General features: G+C 38.3%; 1 protein-coding gene across 1 annotated transcript in view; it reads left to right on the forward strand.

The window, feature by feature from the left end:
* Window positions 1–2716: 2716 nt before the first annotated feature.
* LOC136858670 (NADP-dependent malic enzyme) overlaps window positions 2717–15627 on the forward strand; it is a 206374-nt gene continuing 193463 nt past the window's right edge. The window contains exons 1-2 of the mRNA XM_067138386.2: window positions 2717–2813; window positions 4413–4596. Coding sequence (XP_066994487.2) covers window positions 2785–2813; window positions 4413–4596 — 213 coding nt within the window. The 5' untranslated portion in view covers window positions 2717–2784. The remainder of the gene's footprint in view (window positions 2814–4412; window positions 4597–15627) is intronic.

Genomic DNA, 15627 nt, shown 5'->3' on the forward strand with positions numbered 1-15627 from the left:
CTTTAATGAGGTGTTTGGGATCTCTTTTAAAAATAAAGAAACATGTATTTTTTGTTTTTGGAAAATACAATTAATGGAGGGTGAAAAGGGGGTGATTTTTTAAAATGAGTGTATCCATATCTCAAAACTTTTAAAGTGTATGGATATAAAAATTGGTATTTAGAATCTCCTTTAAAAATAAAGAAACACGTATTCTTTTGTTTTCGGAAAATCCCAATAGGAAGGGTGTAAAAGGGTGAATAATGGGTTGAATGCCTTTAATGAGGCTACTTATATATCAGAACCTGAAGATATTACAGACCTGAAAATTGGTATTTGGGATCTACTTTAAAAGAAACACGTATTCTTTCGTTTTTGTAAAATCCAAATATTGGGGGGTGAAAAGGGGGGTGAAATTTTTTAAAATGAGTGTGTCTACATCTTAAAACTTTAAAATTTACAGATGTAAAAATTGGTAGTTAGAATCTCCTCTAAAAATAAAGGAACACGTATTTTTTGTTTCCTGTAAATCCCAATAGGGTGAAAAATGGGTTGAATGCCTTTAATGAGGATACTTATATTTCAGAACCTGAAGATATTACAGAACTAAAAATTTGTATATGGGACCTCCTTTAAAAATAAAGAAACACGTATTTTTTAGTTTTTGGAAAATCCAATTAATGGCGGTTAAACAGGAGTGACAAATTGGGGTGAATTTTTTGAAAGACTATATCTACAGAATATCTTGGAAACGTAAAATGTTACAGACGTAAAAAGTGGGTGTTTGGAATCTCCTGTAAATGTAAAGAAACATAGGTGATTTGTTTTTGGAAACTCCACTTAAGGGGAACTCAAAAGGGGTGAAATTTTAAAATGAGAATTTTTACAGTATATGTAAAAAAACTTAACATATTACAGAAGTGAAAAATGGTTTTTTTTATCTCTATTAAACATAACGAATCGTGTATTTTTAGTTTTCAGAAATACCACTTGGCTGGTGGGGGGTGGGTAAAAGTGACTGAAAATGTTGACTTCTTTGAATTAGGCTACTGATATCTCAAAATTGAAGATGTTACAGACGTGAAATTTGATATTTGCAATCTGCTTTAAAAGTAAAGAAAGACGTATTCTCGGAAAATCCAATGAAGGGGGGGGGGGGTGCAAGAATTGAAAATTTAATTGACTTGATTGTATGAGAATCCATACATCTAATAAAAACTGAAGTTGTTACAGACGTGAAAATTCGTATTTAGATCTCCTTTAAAAACAAAGAAAAACGCGTTTTGGTGGGGAAACCATCTTGGAGGGTGGGAGTGTAAAGGAGTTGAATTCCTTTCATGGGGACACATAAATCAAAACTGAAGAAGTTAGAGTCATGATAATTGGTATTTAGAAGATATTTTACTATTAAAGAAACAAGTATTTTTTGCGGGAAAATTCACTTAGGGGGGGGGGGAAGAGTAGTGTGAAATGAAGTGAAAAATGTAAATAATTTTTATGGGGATACTTATATCTCAAAACTGAAGGCAATAGACGTGAACATTGGTGTTTGGAATCTCCTTTAAACATAAAGAAACAAGCCTTCTTTTAATTTTTTTGGGGGGGGGGGGTGTGGGGGTGGGGGTAAATAAACTTAACGGCGGTAGGGTGTAGAAGGAGGTGAGACCAATTGATTTTACTGTTCTTAATGTACTTATAAGTATCCTCCGTTGCTCAGGCGGCAGCGCGCCGGCCTCTCACAGCTGGGCTCCGTGGTTCAAATCCCGGTCACTCCATGTGACATTCGTGCTGGAAAAACCGGAGGCGGGACCGGTTTTTCTCCGGATACTCCGGTTTTCCCTGTCATCAGCCACTCCAGCAACACATAATAGTAATAATAATAATAATAATAATGTTCCGGACCGTCGTCAAATGTGCGGACCGCGCTGGCAACGGCTCCTGGACGAGTAATGACTAAGAATGCAGTCCGGCCGCGGGTTCATGGCCGCCAAAGCACCCAATATGACACCGCGCCGGATCTCCTGAAGGATTTTATACATATTACAATTATTATAGGAAAAGATGGCAAAGATTTACGGACTCAACTGACCGGGAGGAATACCTGAGCCTGGCCCGGGAAGTACGAAATCGATTGCTGGAAAGGAAGATTGAAAAATGGGAGTAAACGTGCCGTAATGTAATAGAAAACGAGTCAGATCGGGAATTTGGGTGGATTCTCGCAGAAAACGAGGCAGATAGCGAATTTCGGTGGATTATATGTCTAAAACAATAAGCATTCAATTATAAATTTCAGTATAATACCGTAGCGAAGCACGGGTATCTTGCTAGTTCATTAATAAATCACTTTGGGAATGGCGACCCCATCGTACTAACAGCCTATATCTGCTTCAATGACTGGAAAACAGGTTGTAGGTCTTCGTTTTTTTTTTTTTTCAATCAAATATTATCAACATTGCATGCTCTAAGAGCCTCTTTCAATAGCTAGGATCAAATCGGTCGGAGAATCCTGCATTTCCAACCGAAGATGTGCGGAGTTCGTCCGTTTAGTAGCAGTGACGGTAAGTAGCATTATCGAATTTATTTTTCACAGGCTTTTCGGCCTCAAAAAAAGCCGCCCTAGTCTGCCCATCTCCTTGAAATCCGTTTTGTAGCGACCGCTCTGCTACAGACCATAGATTGTGCGCTTTTGCGCTAGGCAACTCCCGCAGCTGTTAGCTCGTCTTTTACTTAGCGCGCAGTCGCGAGCCGGTGGAGCTCTGATCAGCTGGTTCCTTGGTCACCACAAGTCACAACTCTGTGCTGAAAATGATCTCCGTACTACCTCGGATTGTGTTGTGAGTAGTTGTTTAAAAGTACATTCAAATTATCTTATTTAGGTATTGTAAGTGTTATGCAGTATTTGACAATAAGCTTCGTATATTTCGCAATGATATTCGCTATGATAGACTACCTTGAATTTACCAAAAATAACCAGCTTTAATTCGCCGATCAATATTCCCAATCCTTGTAGTTTTGCGAGATGTAGCATCTTTGGATGAATATTATTATCCTAAGAATATTAATACATTCGTTATTCACGTTTTTCTATTACAATGGCATGTTCAACTTGACTGAAATAAATTCTTGTTACAAGTTTTTTCTCTCTCTCTTTTTTTTTTCTTTTTTTCTTTTCTCGTCTTGGCATGGAGTGTAACCGGTAGCAAAATTGGTAAACATAGCGCATGGTGAGGTTTTCACGCTTATGTAAATATTTAAGCATACATTAATTAACCTGGATTAAATGTAGTGTTATCCTCTAACAATATCTCCCTGTGACCCTACGCTAATACTGGCATTTCTCATTTATATAGTCATCTGACAGTAATATTTATGGCATATATACATGTCTTTAATCATTAGAAACGAATACCTATCTAAAATTAACGCTGTTTTAATTTATCTATGTTAGGCTATTATTTATTGAGAGGAAGTTTACTAACATCATTCAGATCTTTTATTTAAGTTATGTTGAAAGAAAGTATTCACTGGGGTAGGCTTACAATATCTCTACCTTTTGTGGCTTGTGATGTGCATACAAAGGGGTAGAATTGAGGCATGTAAGCTGGGTGGTAGTTTTACTTGAATCATGTAGATGGGTAGGTAACACAGATTTAAAGGGAGGAATGGTAGATAATACAAGACCACGGTCCAGATTTAGAATTAAAGAGAAAAACTATGGAAGGAGTGTAAAGGTAAGATTAATCAGCACTGTTAAGCTTGTTAATTATGTGGAAATTGTTATCCAATACTTTGTATCTCATTGGTGCATAAACTGTGTTTGCTGATGTAGTAAATGAGATTGATTGATTGATTGATTGATTGATTGATTGATTGATTGATTGATTGATGTTTTTGTGGCATTAACATATAGATTGGTCCTAGAAAAGTAAACTGCTGGCTATTATTTATGTTTGAAACTCATAATAATAAATGGCATTTAATAACGCGCCTATGTATAGTGATAGGTAAAACTATTGAAATATTAAGTTTATTTGTATTTCCTGCCACTTGCCATGTCTTGAAGAATGCATTGCATTTGGCACAGGCTTGAGTAAAATGTAGTTTCCACCAAAGTCCCAGTCTCTTTCATAGCTGCGACGATATGGAAGCAGCTGTTGAGGTATGGGTGGTGCTGAGTAATGACAATCAAAGCACTACTTATGCCTCTGAGTGTTATGAAAGGTGTTATGCATAGGGCTGATTGGGCTGTAATAGCTCTTTCTGGTCCAGTGAGGAAAGCGATGGCAAATTGCCTAGTAGGCCTATGCCTCATTTTGGTACCGCTATCGGCTTTTTCTATTACCTTAAAATCACATACCGTACCCTATGGCGGTGCTATTTGAGGTTCCAGCCAGCCTTTTGGCTGTTGACCTAACAGACAGTTTGTATTTCAGAGAGTCCTGTAATGGAGCAGTTCAGGGTGGGAGATACCAGACTGCTCTTAGATCCTTACCTCGGCTGCTGGGAGTTAATCAGGATTACCAACGACAAAGGACCTATCACGAGGTGACAGGAGATGTTCCTTGCCCCAACATGATTAGAGGTATTGATCATCTCCGTGATCCACGACTTAACAAGGTAAGCAACGTTATAGGGCTGTACAAACATCAACACATTTTTTGCCAGATATAAACAACCCTGTAGACAAAACTGTTTTGTTGTATCTATGTAGTAAAAAGGAGGAACAATTTATCAATATATCTGTCTATACCCAATTGATAATGGCTGCAGGTAGACTAATATTTTCATAAAATTATAATAGTAGGCCCCACTGGCAAACTCTCAAAAGTGACTGTTACGATCAAGTGACGAGCTAGTGAATCTACAGTTAAGGTCTAGATTTTACTATTTAGGCTATATAAGATCTACCTTCTGGCAGTCTAGCATCTGCAGCTCATTCTATATGGCTAACGCATAAAATCAACGACAAATATATAAACATGTATTTTATATGAGCAATCACAACTTGTTTCAGCTTTCCTGATACTGTAAGTTGTCAATTTGCACTTGTCATTAATTTGCCAGACGGGAGGGATGATATGTCACCAGCCACATGTAGGTACTAGCATGCTGATAACCATGTTGTTTTTCCCCCTAAAACAATCACCACCATCGCTTCATGTCCAAGGGATTTGTAGAGCATGAAACGAATAGTTATGGCTTTGTGTTAGAACCCTATTGATGAGATCTTCTCTTGTGATTATGGAATCAACAAGCTTCCCCCTTACCCCTCAGTGAGATCCTCAGTATCCAGGTAAGTCTTTACCATATTACGCAAAGTGGTGGTTGAGATAGTTTTAAGGACAAGTAGATCTTGTCATCCACCCCCTCAATCAGGCAGAGGAGGAGGATCTTAAAGATACCTCAGTCATTTTTGAGGTTGTTGGAACCACTCCGGCTGAGTTCTAGTTCCGGACATGGTTCTATGGTTGGATGCCCTCCTTGTGATCACATGATTTTTCATGTAAAAATTCTGGCCTAGAATCCACTGTGAACTCTTACTTTGTAAGGGAGAGACAACAGCTGTCTATGCTAATGCCCCTATTGAGCAATATCACCAGTTTTCAGTCACATTTCCTTATATATTTTGTTGCTGTTTCCTCCTTACAGTGTCCCCCCATGGTAGTCATCTCCCTCCCCTAACTTGCTAACTATGGAGAGTGTTACTAGAATGAAAGATGACAGGGAAACCCGGAGTACCAGGAGAAAAACCTGTCCTGCCTCCGCTTTGTCCAGCCCAAGACACAAAGGCGCAAATCATAGGAAGTATTTGTAATTAATGTTTTAGGAGGAAGTATAACTAAGTGATCATCCTCTCTCAACACTAATCACGGGAAAAAATGGAAGAGAAGGTGAAGAATGAAAGTGTTGGTGAAAGAAAGGGTATGGCCACAAAGGATGTGAAAATGAAAGACTCCCTAAGCCTTGCAAACCTAATACCATCTGAGTTGGAAGAGAACAAAAGTTGATCAAGAAAAAGGTTGGATAAGAAAAATAAAAGTTATCAGCTTGGCACAATTAAGGCATTGTGGGGAGTTGATTAGACAAGTGCTGAGTGCCAATGAAGCTACTCAGAAATGAATGTGTCTGCAGAAGTAAACATGCTCTTGAAGTACTAGAAAAGTTGAGAACTTTGGGAATATGCTAGATTGGTAGATGCAAAAACTTAAAAAAAAGTAGGCCATGTGTAAGAAATTGTGTCAAGTGATAAGAGACACGTAAAAAGCGTACAGATGGAACGATGTAAGATTAGTGCTTATATATTTTATTTATTGATGAATTTATTTGTTTATTTAGCATATTGTGCAGAAAATAATTATTAATTAACAGTATATACAGCAGCAAGTGAGGAAAGCAACGGGAAACTACCTCACTCATTTCCCTAGTACGCCTCTTCAGTGATGCCTAGGCCATCTATGACAGCTGATGGCAGAGCTGTTGAGGATCCCACCGGCAGCATTGCTGATAGACTGAACATTCCTACAGCAGCAAGGTGCCAATACCCTTGCCAAAATAGTGCAAAATTCACAGCTTCAGAGCTGCAGACCGAGTCTATATACTGTAACTACTGGAATAAGGATGATGGAAAATAAAATCTGCTAAAGTGTTCCCTTGTATGAGTACAGAAGACATACAGTCTGTCAGGATGCTCCACAGTCCTAGTCGGGTAAGCTCCAAAAGCCAAACTTGTGTAGTAAATATGCACATTGGCCATGTTTTGTTCAGTGATCACAACATTCTGCGAGGGAAGTCAAAACCTCTTGGAACATGATTTGGATTGAACTGGTCTAAACTGCTCGGGAGCTGAAGGTTCGACTGCTGTTTCCATTCCTGAGACAGGCTGAAGTCTGCCTCTGTTGAGTGCTTGGCTATTCTCATTGGTGAGTGGCAGAATTTTTGTCCAGTTATGCTAAGATCTTCATATCCTTTTAGATTGGTAGGAGAATGTTGGATAAGATTCTGTTCTGTTCTGTTCTGTTCTGTTCTGTTCTGTTCTGTTCTAGTAATAATGTAGTCACACGTTCCTAATCAATAAACTCTGGAAACAATACACCATCGTCGACATGCTAAAACAGAATTCACCAGCACGGAAATCAAGGTTACCAACTTCTGAATTTTCTAAGATTTGCTGAAATTTGATCACTCATTGGCTGATATGAATAAACCTGAGATTCATCTTCAGTCTAAATATTGAGATCTATCTCACTTGTAGAAGAGTAAAAGCTCTTCTTCTCAGCACTGACCTCTGTCTCCTGAGATGCATCTCGCTAGTAGATTCTCTCAGAGATACATCTCCATCTGTAGATTAAACTGGAACTTAGTCTCACTGGAACTTGATGGAACTCTGAATTTCTTGAGACTGCCCAGTACTATCTGCATCTCACAAGAAGTTGCAGCAGCTTGTAGGTACAGCACAAGTAACAGATACTACACTAAGCTACAAGCATTAGTTGTGATACACAGGGCGAGCTCTCTGAAAGAAATGCAGTTTTCATTATTAAACTGCTCAATAAGCAGTACGTACAGTAAAGGTGTAATTAAAGTGCAATCGCACTACCAGTTTGAATCTTCACAGTAGCACCTTAGTTCACAAGAATCACCATGGATGTAACCGATGTTTGTTGTTAGAACTTGAGATTTGAGATTGGCGCATGCGCAGCAGCCATGCTTATCCTCCGCACTCCTTACCCTGCATGCACGCGACTTCTCGTCTCATCAATATAGTAGGTGATTCAAAATGTTAGAGCTGGTTGAACACATGATGGTGATGATGATGATGATGATGATTTACCAATGAAGAAGAAAAATGTATTAAGTACAGAGAGATTCTCTTGAACAAAAAAATTTAAAGATCCCTATTGGTTCTGTAAACAAAATGTAGATTAGCATCTTTTCTGGAGCCAATACACAAGACAAGAGGTAGAGTTCTTACAAATCAGGAGAAAATTATTTTTGTGCATTATTTAGGTGACTCGAGGTTTCAAATGCTGTGTTGTAGCCGAAGATATCAGTTTCGACCAGAACATTAATAACAGAATTATGTGTTTTGTTATTCCATTATTAATGTTTTCTTTTACAGGTAGGCGGTGTTATAGTGTTATCGCGTGTTCATGTTTTGACAGGCTAAAAAATACTTTGAGATTATATTAACAGAGTTGACACTTAATAGAATGGCTTCCTTCGTAACAAAAAGCTGGTACATCCATTTCACAAGCACACTGGGTCGATGACCTTAGATGTTAGGCCCCTTTAAACAACAAGCAACATCAACAACAACAATTTTTTGCTGGTATGAGAACATATGCCATTGAATAAGAAGATAATCTGTTGGAGTTATGAATTGCATTTCACAAATAGGTAATTGTCAGTGGTCACAAAATGATCACTTCTCCAATGAAGAATGAATACCTGTACTTAAACATAAAGGTTCACTTCATGCCAATCAAAAGAGAACTCCTTCAAGATGATTGTATGTGTAACCACCCCTAAATCACACACTTTGAATCTCCACACTTTACAAATATGAATGATTTAGCACACCCAAGGAATTTAGTTTTGATTTAGAAATGGTGAGCTTTTATGATCAGAGTAATGACTCGTTCTTCATTCGCTGTTCATGATGCAAATTAATAATATTGGATCATTTTGTGACCTCTAATGATGATCATTTTTTAGAATATAATTCATATATCTCTTATATAACATTTTCCCACTCAATAAATCAAGCAGAGAAATTGTTCCACCTTAACGATACTTTTTATTTTGCCTTTGGCAGTTTTGTTTTTCAAGTAGTAAGCTTACATATTTCGCTTAGATTGACTAAACATCATCAGCAACACTTTTTGGTTTAGGTAGAAATTCATAAAAGTACAGAGACATATAATTCCATATGAATCTTAAAACAACCTGTAACATATTAAATCATTTTTAGGTTAGAGCTTTAAAAACATGGGAAGGGTGAGGGGTTCGGGGGTAGGGAGGTTAAGAACTTAGCTATGTCCAATTTGGTTAAAACTTATTGCTAGTAAATATTTCAAAAACATGTTATAATTGATGACTAGAAAATGTTTTCGTTCTTTGTTTGTGTTCCCATAACTTGGAACTTAGAATGTGAGCTGTCTTCTTATAGCACCGTATTTCATCTGGGAATTCCTAGTTGTGTCTTGTATGTTTAGGTTAATGATATTTGTGGTGGAATTTAAAGTTACTCCAAGAATTCAGAAGTTTGTGCAACACTTGTTTGTGCATCGAATGGTTAGTTCGTTTGTGATCAGTAGTGACTCGTGCTGTTATTTTGGTGGTTCTGCCCTGTGACGCCCAGTCCATTGCAGTAAGTGTAATAGACACATCTAAATTCGTATTGCATACGGGAAGTGCATCCGTCCTGCAACTCCACGGAAACGTTTTACTCCATGTCCTATCAATGTGACGTTCCCGAAAATGTACAGAAAAAATACAGGTACTAGATATACATCTCAATTTGTAAGACCCCAATTTCGGGGGACATCAACGATATTAGTATCTGACTTGTACAAAAAACAACAATTAAAAAGTTACAAAAATATAAAAAATTAGGGGAACATGTTTTTGATCGTATGCCATGTTCCACAAAACAATACCTCACATCCATGTATATTACCAACTAAACCTTTATTCTTTACCATTGAAATACACAAAAGAACATCTATGGATTCGCGTTCATTTTTAGAACACAGACGGAAATGTCCAAATAGGGGTAAAAACAAGGTGATAAGTCATCCAGGGTGGATTTTTATCACAGTTGGAGATCTTCAGTATGGTGTATGTCTTCCACGAGAATTTATCACAGCTTGGCACTTATGTGGCATGCTCCGTATAAGTCGACGGAGATCACATTGCGGTATTAGGTCCCATTCTTCAATGAGAATCTGTTCAAGGTCTTTGAGAGTCTGTGGTGGGACAGGATGCCCACAACACTTCTATGAAGCCTATCCCACAGATACTCGATGGGATTAAGGTCGGGACTCATTGCTGGGCATTTCAACTCTTGAATGTCTAGTTTTCGCAAGACAGCTCTGGTGATGTGCGCTAGATGAGCCCTGGCATTGTCGTGCACGAGTACGAATTCATGGCCAGCACCATATGCAGCAACCAACACATACTGTAGCAGTATTTGCTCGATGTACCCCACAGCGGTAAGATTATCAGGGACGACAACAAGATCCGTACGGCCATCAATACTGATGCCACCCCATATCATCACAGAACCTTGTCTGAATTGGTCGCCTTCCTGGACAACATTTGGCCTGTACTGCTCACCATGGCGTCTCCATACACGTTACGCTGTTTCAGGAGAACTCTAGACTTGTCTGTGAACAACAGAGTTCTCCATTGGCGAAGTTGCCAGTTGACGTGGGTGCAGGCAAATAGAAAGCGAGCTGCGCGATGCTGCTGCTTTAAACGGGGCACTCGAACAGGACATCTGGGTTGTAAGGACACTTCTCTTAACCTGTTCCTTACTGTCTGGTCAGACACCGTGACTTCAGTGACCCTCCTGTGGTCTTGTTGCAGTTCTGTGGCAGTTGCTGAACGACGCCACAACACACAGATGGTCAGATATCGATCATCCTGTGGGGTTGCCATGCATCGACGACCTTGTCCAACCCTCCTTGTGAACTGGCCTGTCTCATTGTAGCGATGGCGACTACTGTGTGTGAGTCTGTGATATCCGTAGTAGATAATGGTGTAAGATGCAGTGAAAAATGTGGCAAATGCAGAAGAGTAGTTAAAAATGGGATTCTGTGTCGTAAGTGTGATGAATGGTACCATTTTCGTTGTGCAAATATTGTAAATAGGACTGATATTGAAGAAAGTGAGTGGCTGTGTCCCGAGTGTAAACAAACTGAGAGTGAGGCATAACAACAAGAGAGAGAGACTTACGAAACTATAATTAAGATTTTAGGAGTGCTACAAGAGGACTTATGCGCTCTGAAACATGAAAATGAAAGCTTAAAGGACAGAATAAAGAAACTGGAAGATAAAGAAGACATTGGAGAAGAAAGATCGCCGTGGACGGAAGTGACGCGTGGCCATTTTATGCCTAATGTTAAACATATGGGAGAAACTACGTACAACTTAAAACCGGGAAAAAACTCTTTGCAGTGCCAAAATATTTTTCAGTTATTGCAGCAAGTTCCAGAAGAAGACACACCAAGTTTTCCAAATAATTTTAAATCCAGTGGAGGTAAGCTACAGAAGAAAACCAACCGAAAGTCAAGATCGCCAAAGATTCATCTCTACGCAGACAGTCAAGGGCGGGGTATGGCAGAAGGCATCAAGGATGAGCTGCAGAATCCAGAGACTGAGGTTTTAGGACTAATAAAACCAGGTGCCAAAACTGAAGACGTCCTTTCAAGTTGTGATCCTGTGTTAGAGAAGGACAATTATGTGGTGATTGTGAGTGGTACAAATGACATTGCTGCAAATGAAGGTGAGGAATTAATTACGACTCTCAGAGGTAAGATTTCTAAACTACCTGACTCAAAAGTAATTGTAGTAAATGTGCCACCCAGGTTTGACCTTTTAGAGGACTCATGTGTGAACAAAGCTGTGCATGATGTAAATATAAAAATCAAGAGATTAAGTAAGAGTTTTAGAAATGTCTATGTAGTAGATACTTTAGGTCTTGGCAGGCAAATGTTCACTAGACATGGGTTACATCTAAATGGTAATGGAAAAGCAACTCTCTGTAGACAAATTGCTACAATTATCAACATAGATTTGCAAACTAATCTGTACTTAAGAAAACCCATACCACTAAACTGGCACATACAGGGAAACTTGCCAGAAAACCCAGACCCTTAAATCAAGATCTATGTACAAGGATCTGGGTTCCAGGGAAGTTCTCAACTCATGAGTCAAACGTTACCCAATTGCAACAGTCAAGTTTTAGGGAGGAAGGAGGTCTGAGATTGCTCTTGGTAAACTGTTAGAGTGTAGTCAATAAACAATTAAAATTCGGTACATTGATGGAATCTTATGAGACGGATGTGGTGATAGGAGTGGAATCGTGGTTGAGAGAAGGGGTGGGTAATACAGAAGTATTTCCAGAAGGGTATACAGTCTATCGTAGAGACCGAGGAGTAAAAAGGGAGGAGGGGTATTTATTCTGGTGAAGGAAACTTATTGTTCACATGAATGGTTTACTGATGAAAGGGATGAAATATTAGGGATAAAATTAGTTTGTGATAATATGAAGGAGGTGGGAATTATAGGAACATATAGGCCTGGAAGAGAGGAAAGAGACATGGAAATATTTGAGAAAATAATAGATTATACTCATAAAAACAATAATGATACGGTAATAATTGGGGGAGATCTAAACTTGCCTGAAGTTGAATGGAATGGAGCTGCAAGTGAAGCCCATGAACAGAAACTGGCAAATAAGTTAATTTGGGAGGGAGGATTTACACAAGTAGTACAAGAACCAACTCGTCTCAATAACTTGCTAGATGTATTCTTGGTTAAACCATGGGAAATTGTTGATAAAACTGAGGTAATTGAAGGAATAGGTGACCATAAGGCTGTAATAATGGATGTAGGACTTGTACCAAAAAGGCTTAATAAGAGGGTCACAAAAGACAAGAAATTATACAGAAAAACTAAAGTTGATGAATTTGGGACTTACCTTAAATCACAATTCAGTTGTTGGATAAGTGAAGGGAATAATGTGGATACACTTTGGGCTAAATTTAAAGGAATCATTTGGGAAGGAGAGAAGAGATTTTTACCTGTTAAGAAGGGTAAAATGACCTCAGACCCTGTTTATTACACAAGGGAAATAAGAAAATTAAAAAGAAAATGTAGAATAGTAAACAGGAAAATCAAAGAAGGTAGGGAGAGTAGAGAAAGTAGAAAACAGCTAATGAGGGAACTGAATAGAGTGAAAAAGGAAGCAAAAGAGAATTATATGAATGGCATTCTTCAAGAGGGTAATGACCACAAAGGGAAATGGAAAAAGCTGTATTCATATATTAGGAATCAAAAAGGAAAAGGAATCCAAATTCCTACAATGGTGGGAGAAGGGGGTGAACACTATTTAACAGATACTGAGAAAGCAAACCTCTTTAGTAGGGAATTCCGAGATTCAGTAGAAGATTGTCAGGACTTGGAAACCGTAACAGAAGATAGAGAGGGAGAGACACAGAGGGAAACAAGAAGCTTCTCATTCACAAATGAAGATATTTTCAGAGAAATCCAACTGCTTCAGCAAGGAAAAGCAGCAGGAAGTGATCAAATTACTGGGGAGGTATTAAAGACAATGGGGTGTATATAGTGCCTTATTTAAAATTTCTCTTTGACTATGTCATAAATAATAGTGTGATACCAAAGGAATGGAAGGAATCTATAATAATACCAATTTATAAAGGAAAGGGTGATAAGGAAACCAGAGAACTACAGACCAATCAGCCTGACCAGTATAGTTTGTAAAATACTGGAGAGTTGAATAGGAAAGTACATCAGAGGGATATGTGATGATAAAAATTGGTTCATGAGGAGCCAGTATGGATTTAGAAAGAAATTTTCTTGCGAGGCACAACTGGTGGGATTTCAGCAGGACATATCAGATCAGTTAGATTCAGGAGGCCAGTTAGATTGCATAGCCATAGATCTTTCCAAAGCCTTTGATAGAGTGGAACATGGAATATTATTAAAGAAATTGGAGGGAATAGGATTGGATGTAAGGGTTATACGTTGGATAAGAACATTTCTAAATTCAAGGGTTCAGAAAGTCAAAGTAGGAAATAATATATCACAGGAAGAGAAAGTCTGGAAGGGAATTGCACAGGGTAGTATAATCGGTCCGTTACTTTTCTTAATATACGCAAATGATTTAGGGAACAATATAACATCGAAAATAAGATTGTATGCAGATGACATCATTGTTTATAGGGAAATAAATAACATTGAGGATTGTTCAGAATTACAAAGGGACCTAGACAGTATCCAAGAATGGGTTGAAGAAAATAATATGAAGATTAATGGAGGCAAATCAACTGTTACAACATTTACAAACAGGAGCTTTAAAACTGAATTTGAATATACTTTGGATGAGGTAGTTATCCCAAAAGATGGCAAGTGCAAATACTTAGGTGTGAGATTTGAAAGTAATTTGCACTGGAAGGGTCATGTTGATGACATTGTTGGGAAAGCATACAGATCGTTACATGTCATAATGAGACTACTTAAAGGATGCAACAAAGAATTAAAAGAAAAAAGTTACTTAAGTATGGTTCGTCCATTATTGGAATATGCAAACAGTGTTTGGGATCCTCACCAAGAATACCTAATAAAAGAACTAGATGGTGTGCAGAGGAAAGCAGCAAGGTTTGTAACAGGGGATTTCAGGAGAAAGAGTAGTGTATCAGAAATGTTAAAGGAACTTGGGTGGGAAACTTTAAGTAAGAGAAGGGAGAAAACTAGACTTGTAGGATTATATAGAGCCTATACAGGAGAAGAAGCATGGGGAGATATCCGTGAGAGGCTTCGGTTGGAAAATAATTATATTGGTAGAACTGACCACAAGTACAAAATTAGAAGGAATTTTAGCAGAAGCGATTGGGGTAAATTTTCTTTCATTGGGAAGGGCGTGAAGGAGTGGAACAGTTTACCAGGGGTAGTGTTTGATCCTTTTCCAAAATCTGTACAGATATTCAAGAAGAGAATAAACAACAACAGAGATAATAAATTAAATGTTAGAGGGCATTCGACCAGTGCAGGACATTGTAAATAATAAATGTGTGTGATTAAATTAATTCCATCCCCTGGTCTAAGGAGTTTGGACAGCCCAAGTAGGGGACTGCCTGTAGGGGTGAAGTACAGTGGGGACTTCGAGGGCCCTGGGACCGCTACGGTAGCTGTGAAGGCCCTTCAGGAACTCTGAAAAGTGGTGGCAAAAGGGACTCTGGTTAAGACGCAGCAGGTCGTTATGCTACTTAGGTTCCAAAATGGGTAAAATATAAATATGTGAATAAATTCAGTGTTAATTTTAATCTTATACCAGTTTTAGTTGACTATGTTTGTAAGATATTATAAGTAGAATTTTGTAAACAATATAAATTTATTAAGGATGATGTGTGTGTTTAATAGAAAAAATTATTAGCGTAAATTGTATAATATTGTATTCTAGGAAAATTTTCTTCGTCCCCTGTTAATTTAAAATTTAGTGCTTGACAATAATGTATTTTAGTGTACCATTTGCCACCGAGGTAGACACCTCATTTGCAAATAAAGAGATTTTGATTTGATTTGATTTGATTTGATTTGATTTGATTTGATTTGATTCCACAAGCATTGAATAACTGACAGAGAGACATCGAGATCCACAGCAACACGACGAAAAGTCCATCCTTCCTGGATCAAAGTGATGGCCTTTGCAACTTGAACCTCGTTATGTGTCATGGGATGTGCTGGTTGACGTACAATGCACTCAAATGACCGCAGTAGTCTGTGTACTTCACAAGGACACACGGACGCACCGCTATTCACTTTGTTTTGAGGTGTCACCTGACAGTTTAATGCATGGCTACGCCTACAGATGGTGCATAACTTCGATTTGACATACCCTGA

Source organism: Anabrus simplex, chromosome 1, assembly GCF_040414725.1.
Source record: "Anabrus simplex isolate iqAnaSimp1 chromosome 1, ASM4041472v1, whole genome shotgun sequence".
NCBI classification, from domain to species: domain Eukaryota; kingdom Metazoa; phylum Arthropoda; class Insecta; order Orthoptera; family Tettigoniidae; genus Anabrus; species Anabrus simplex.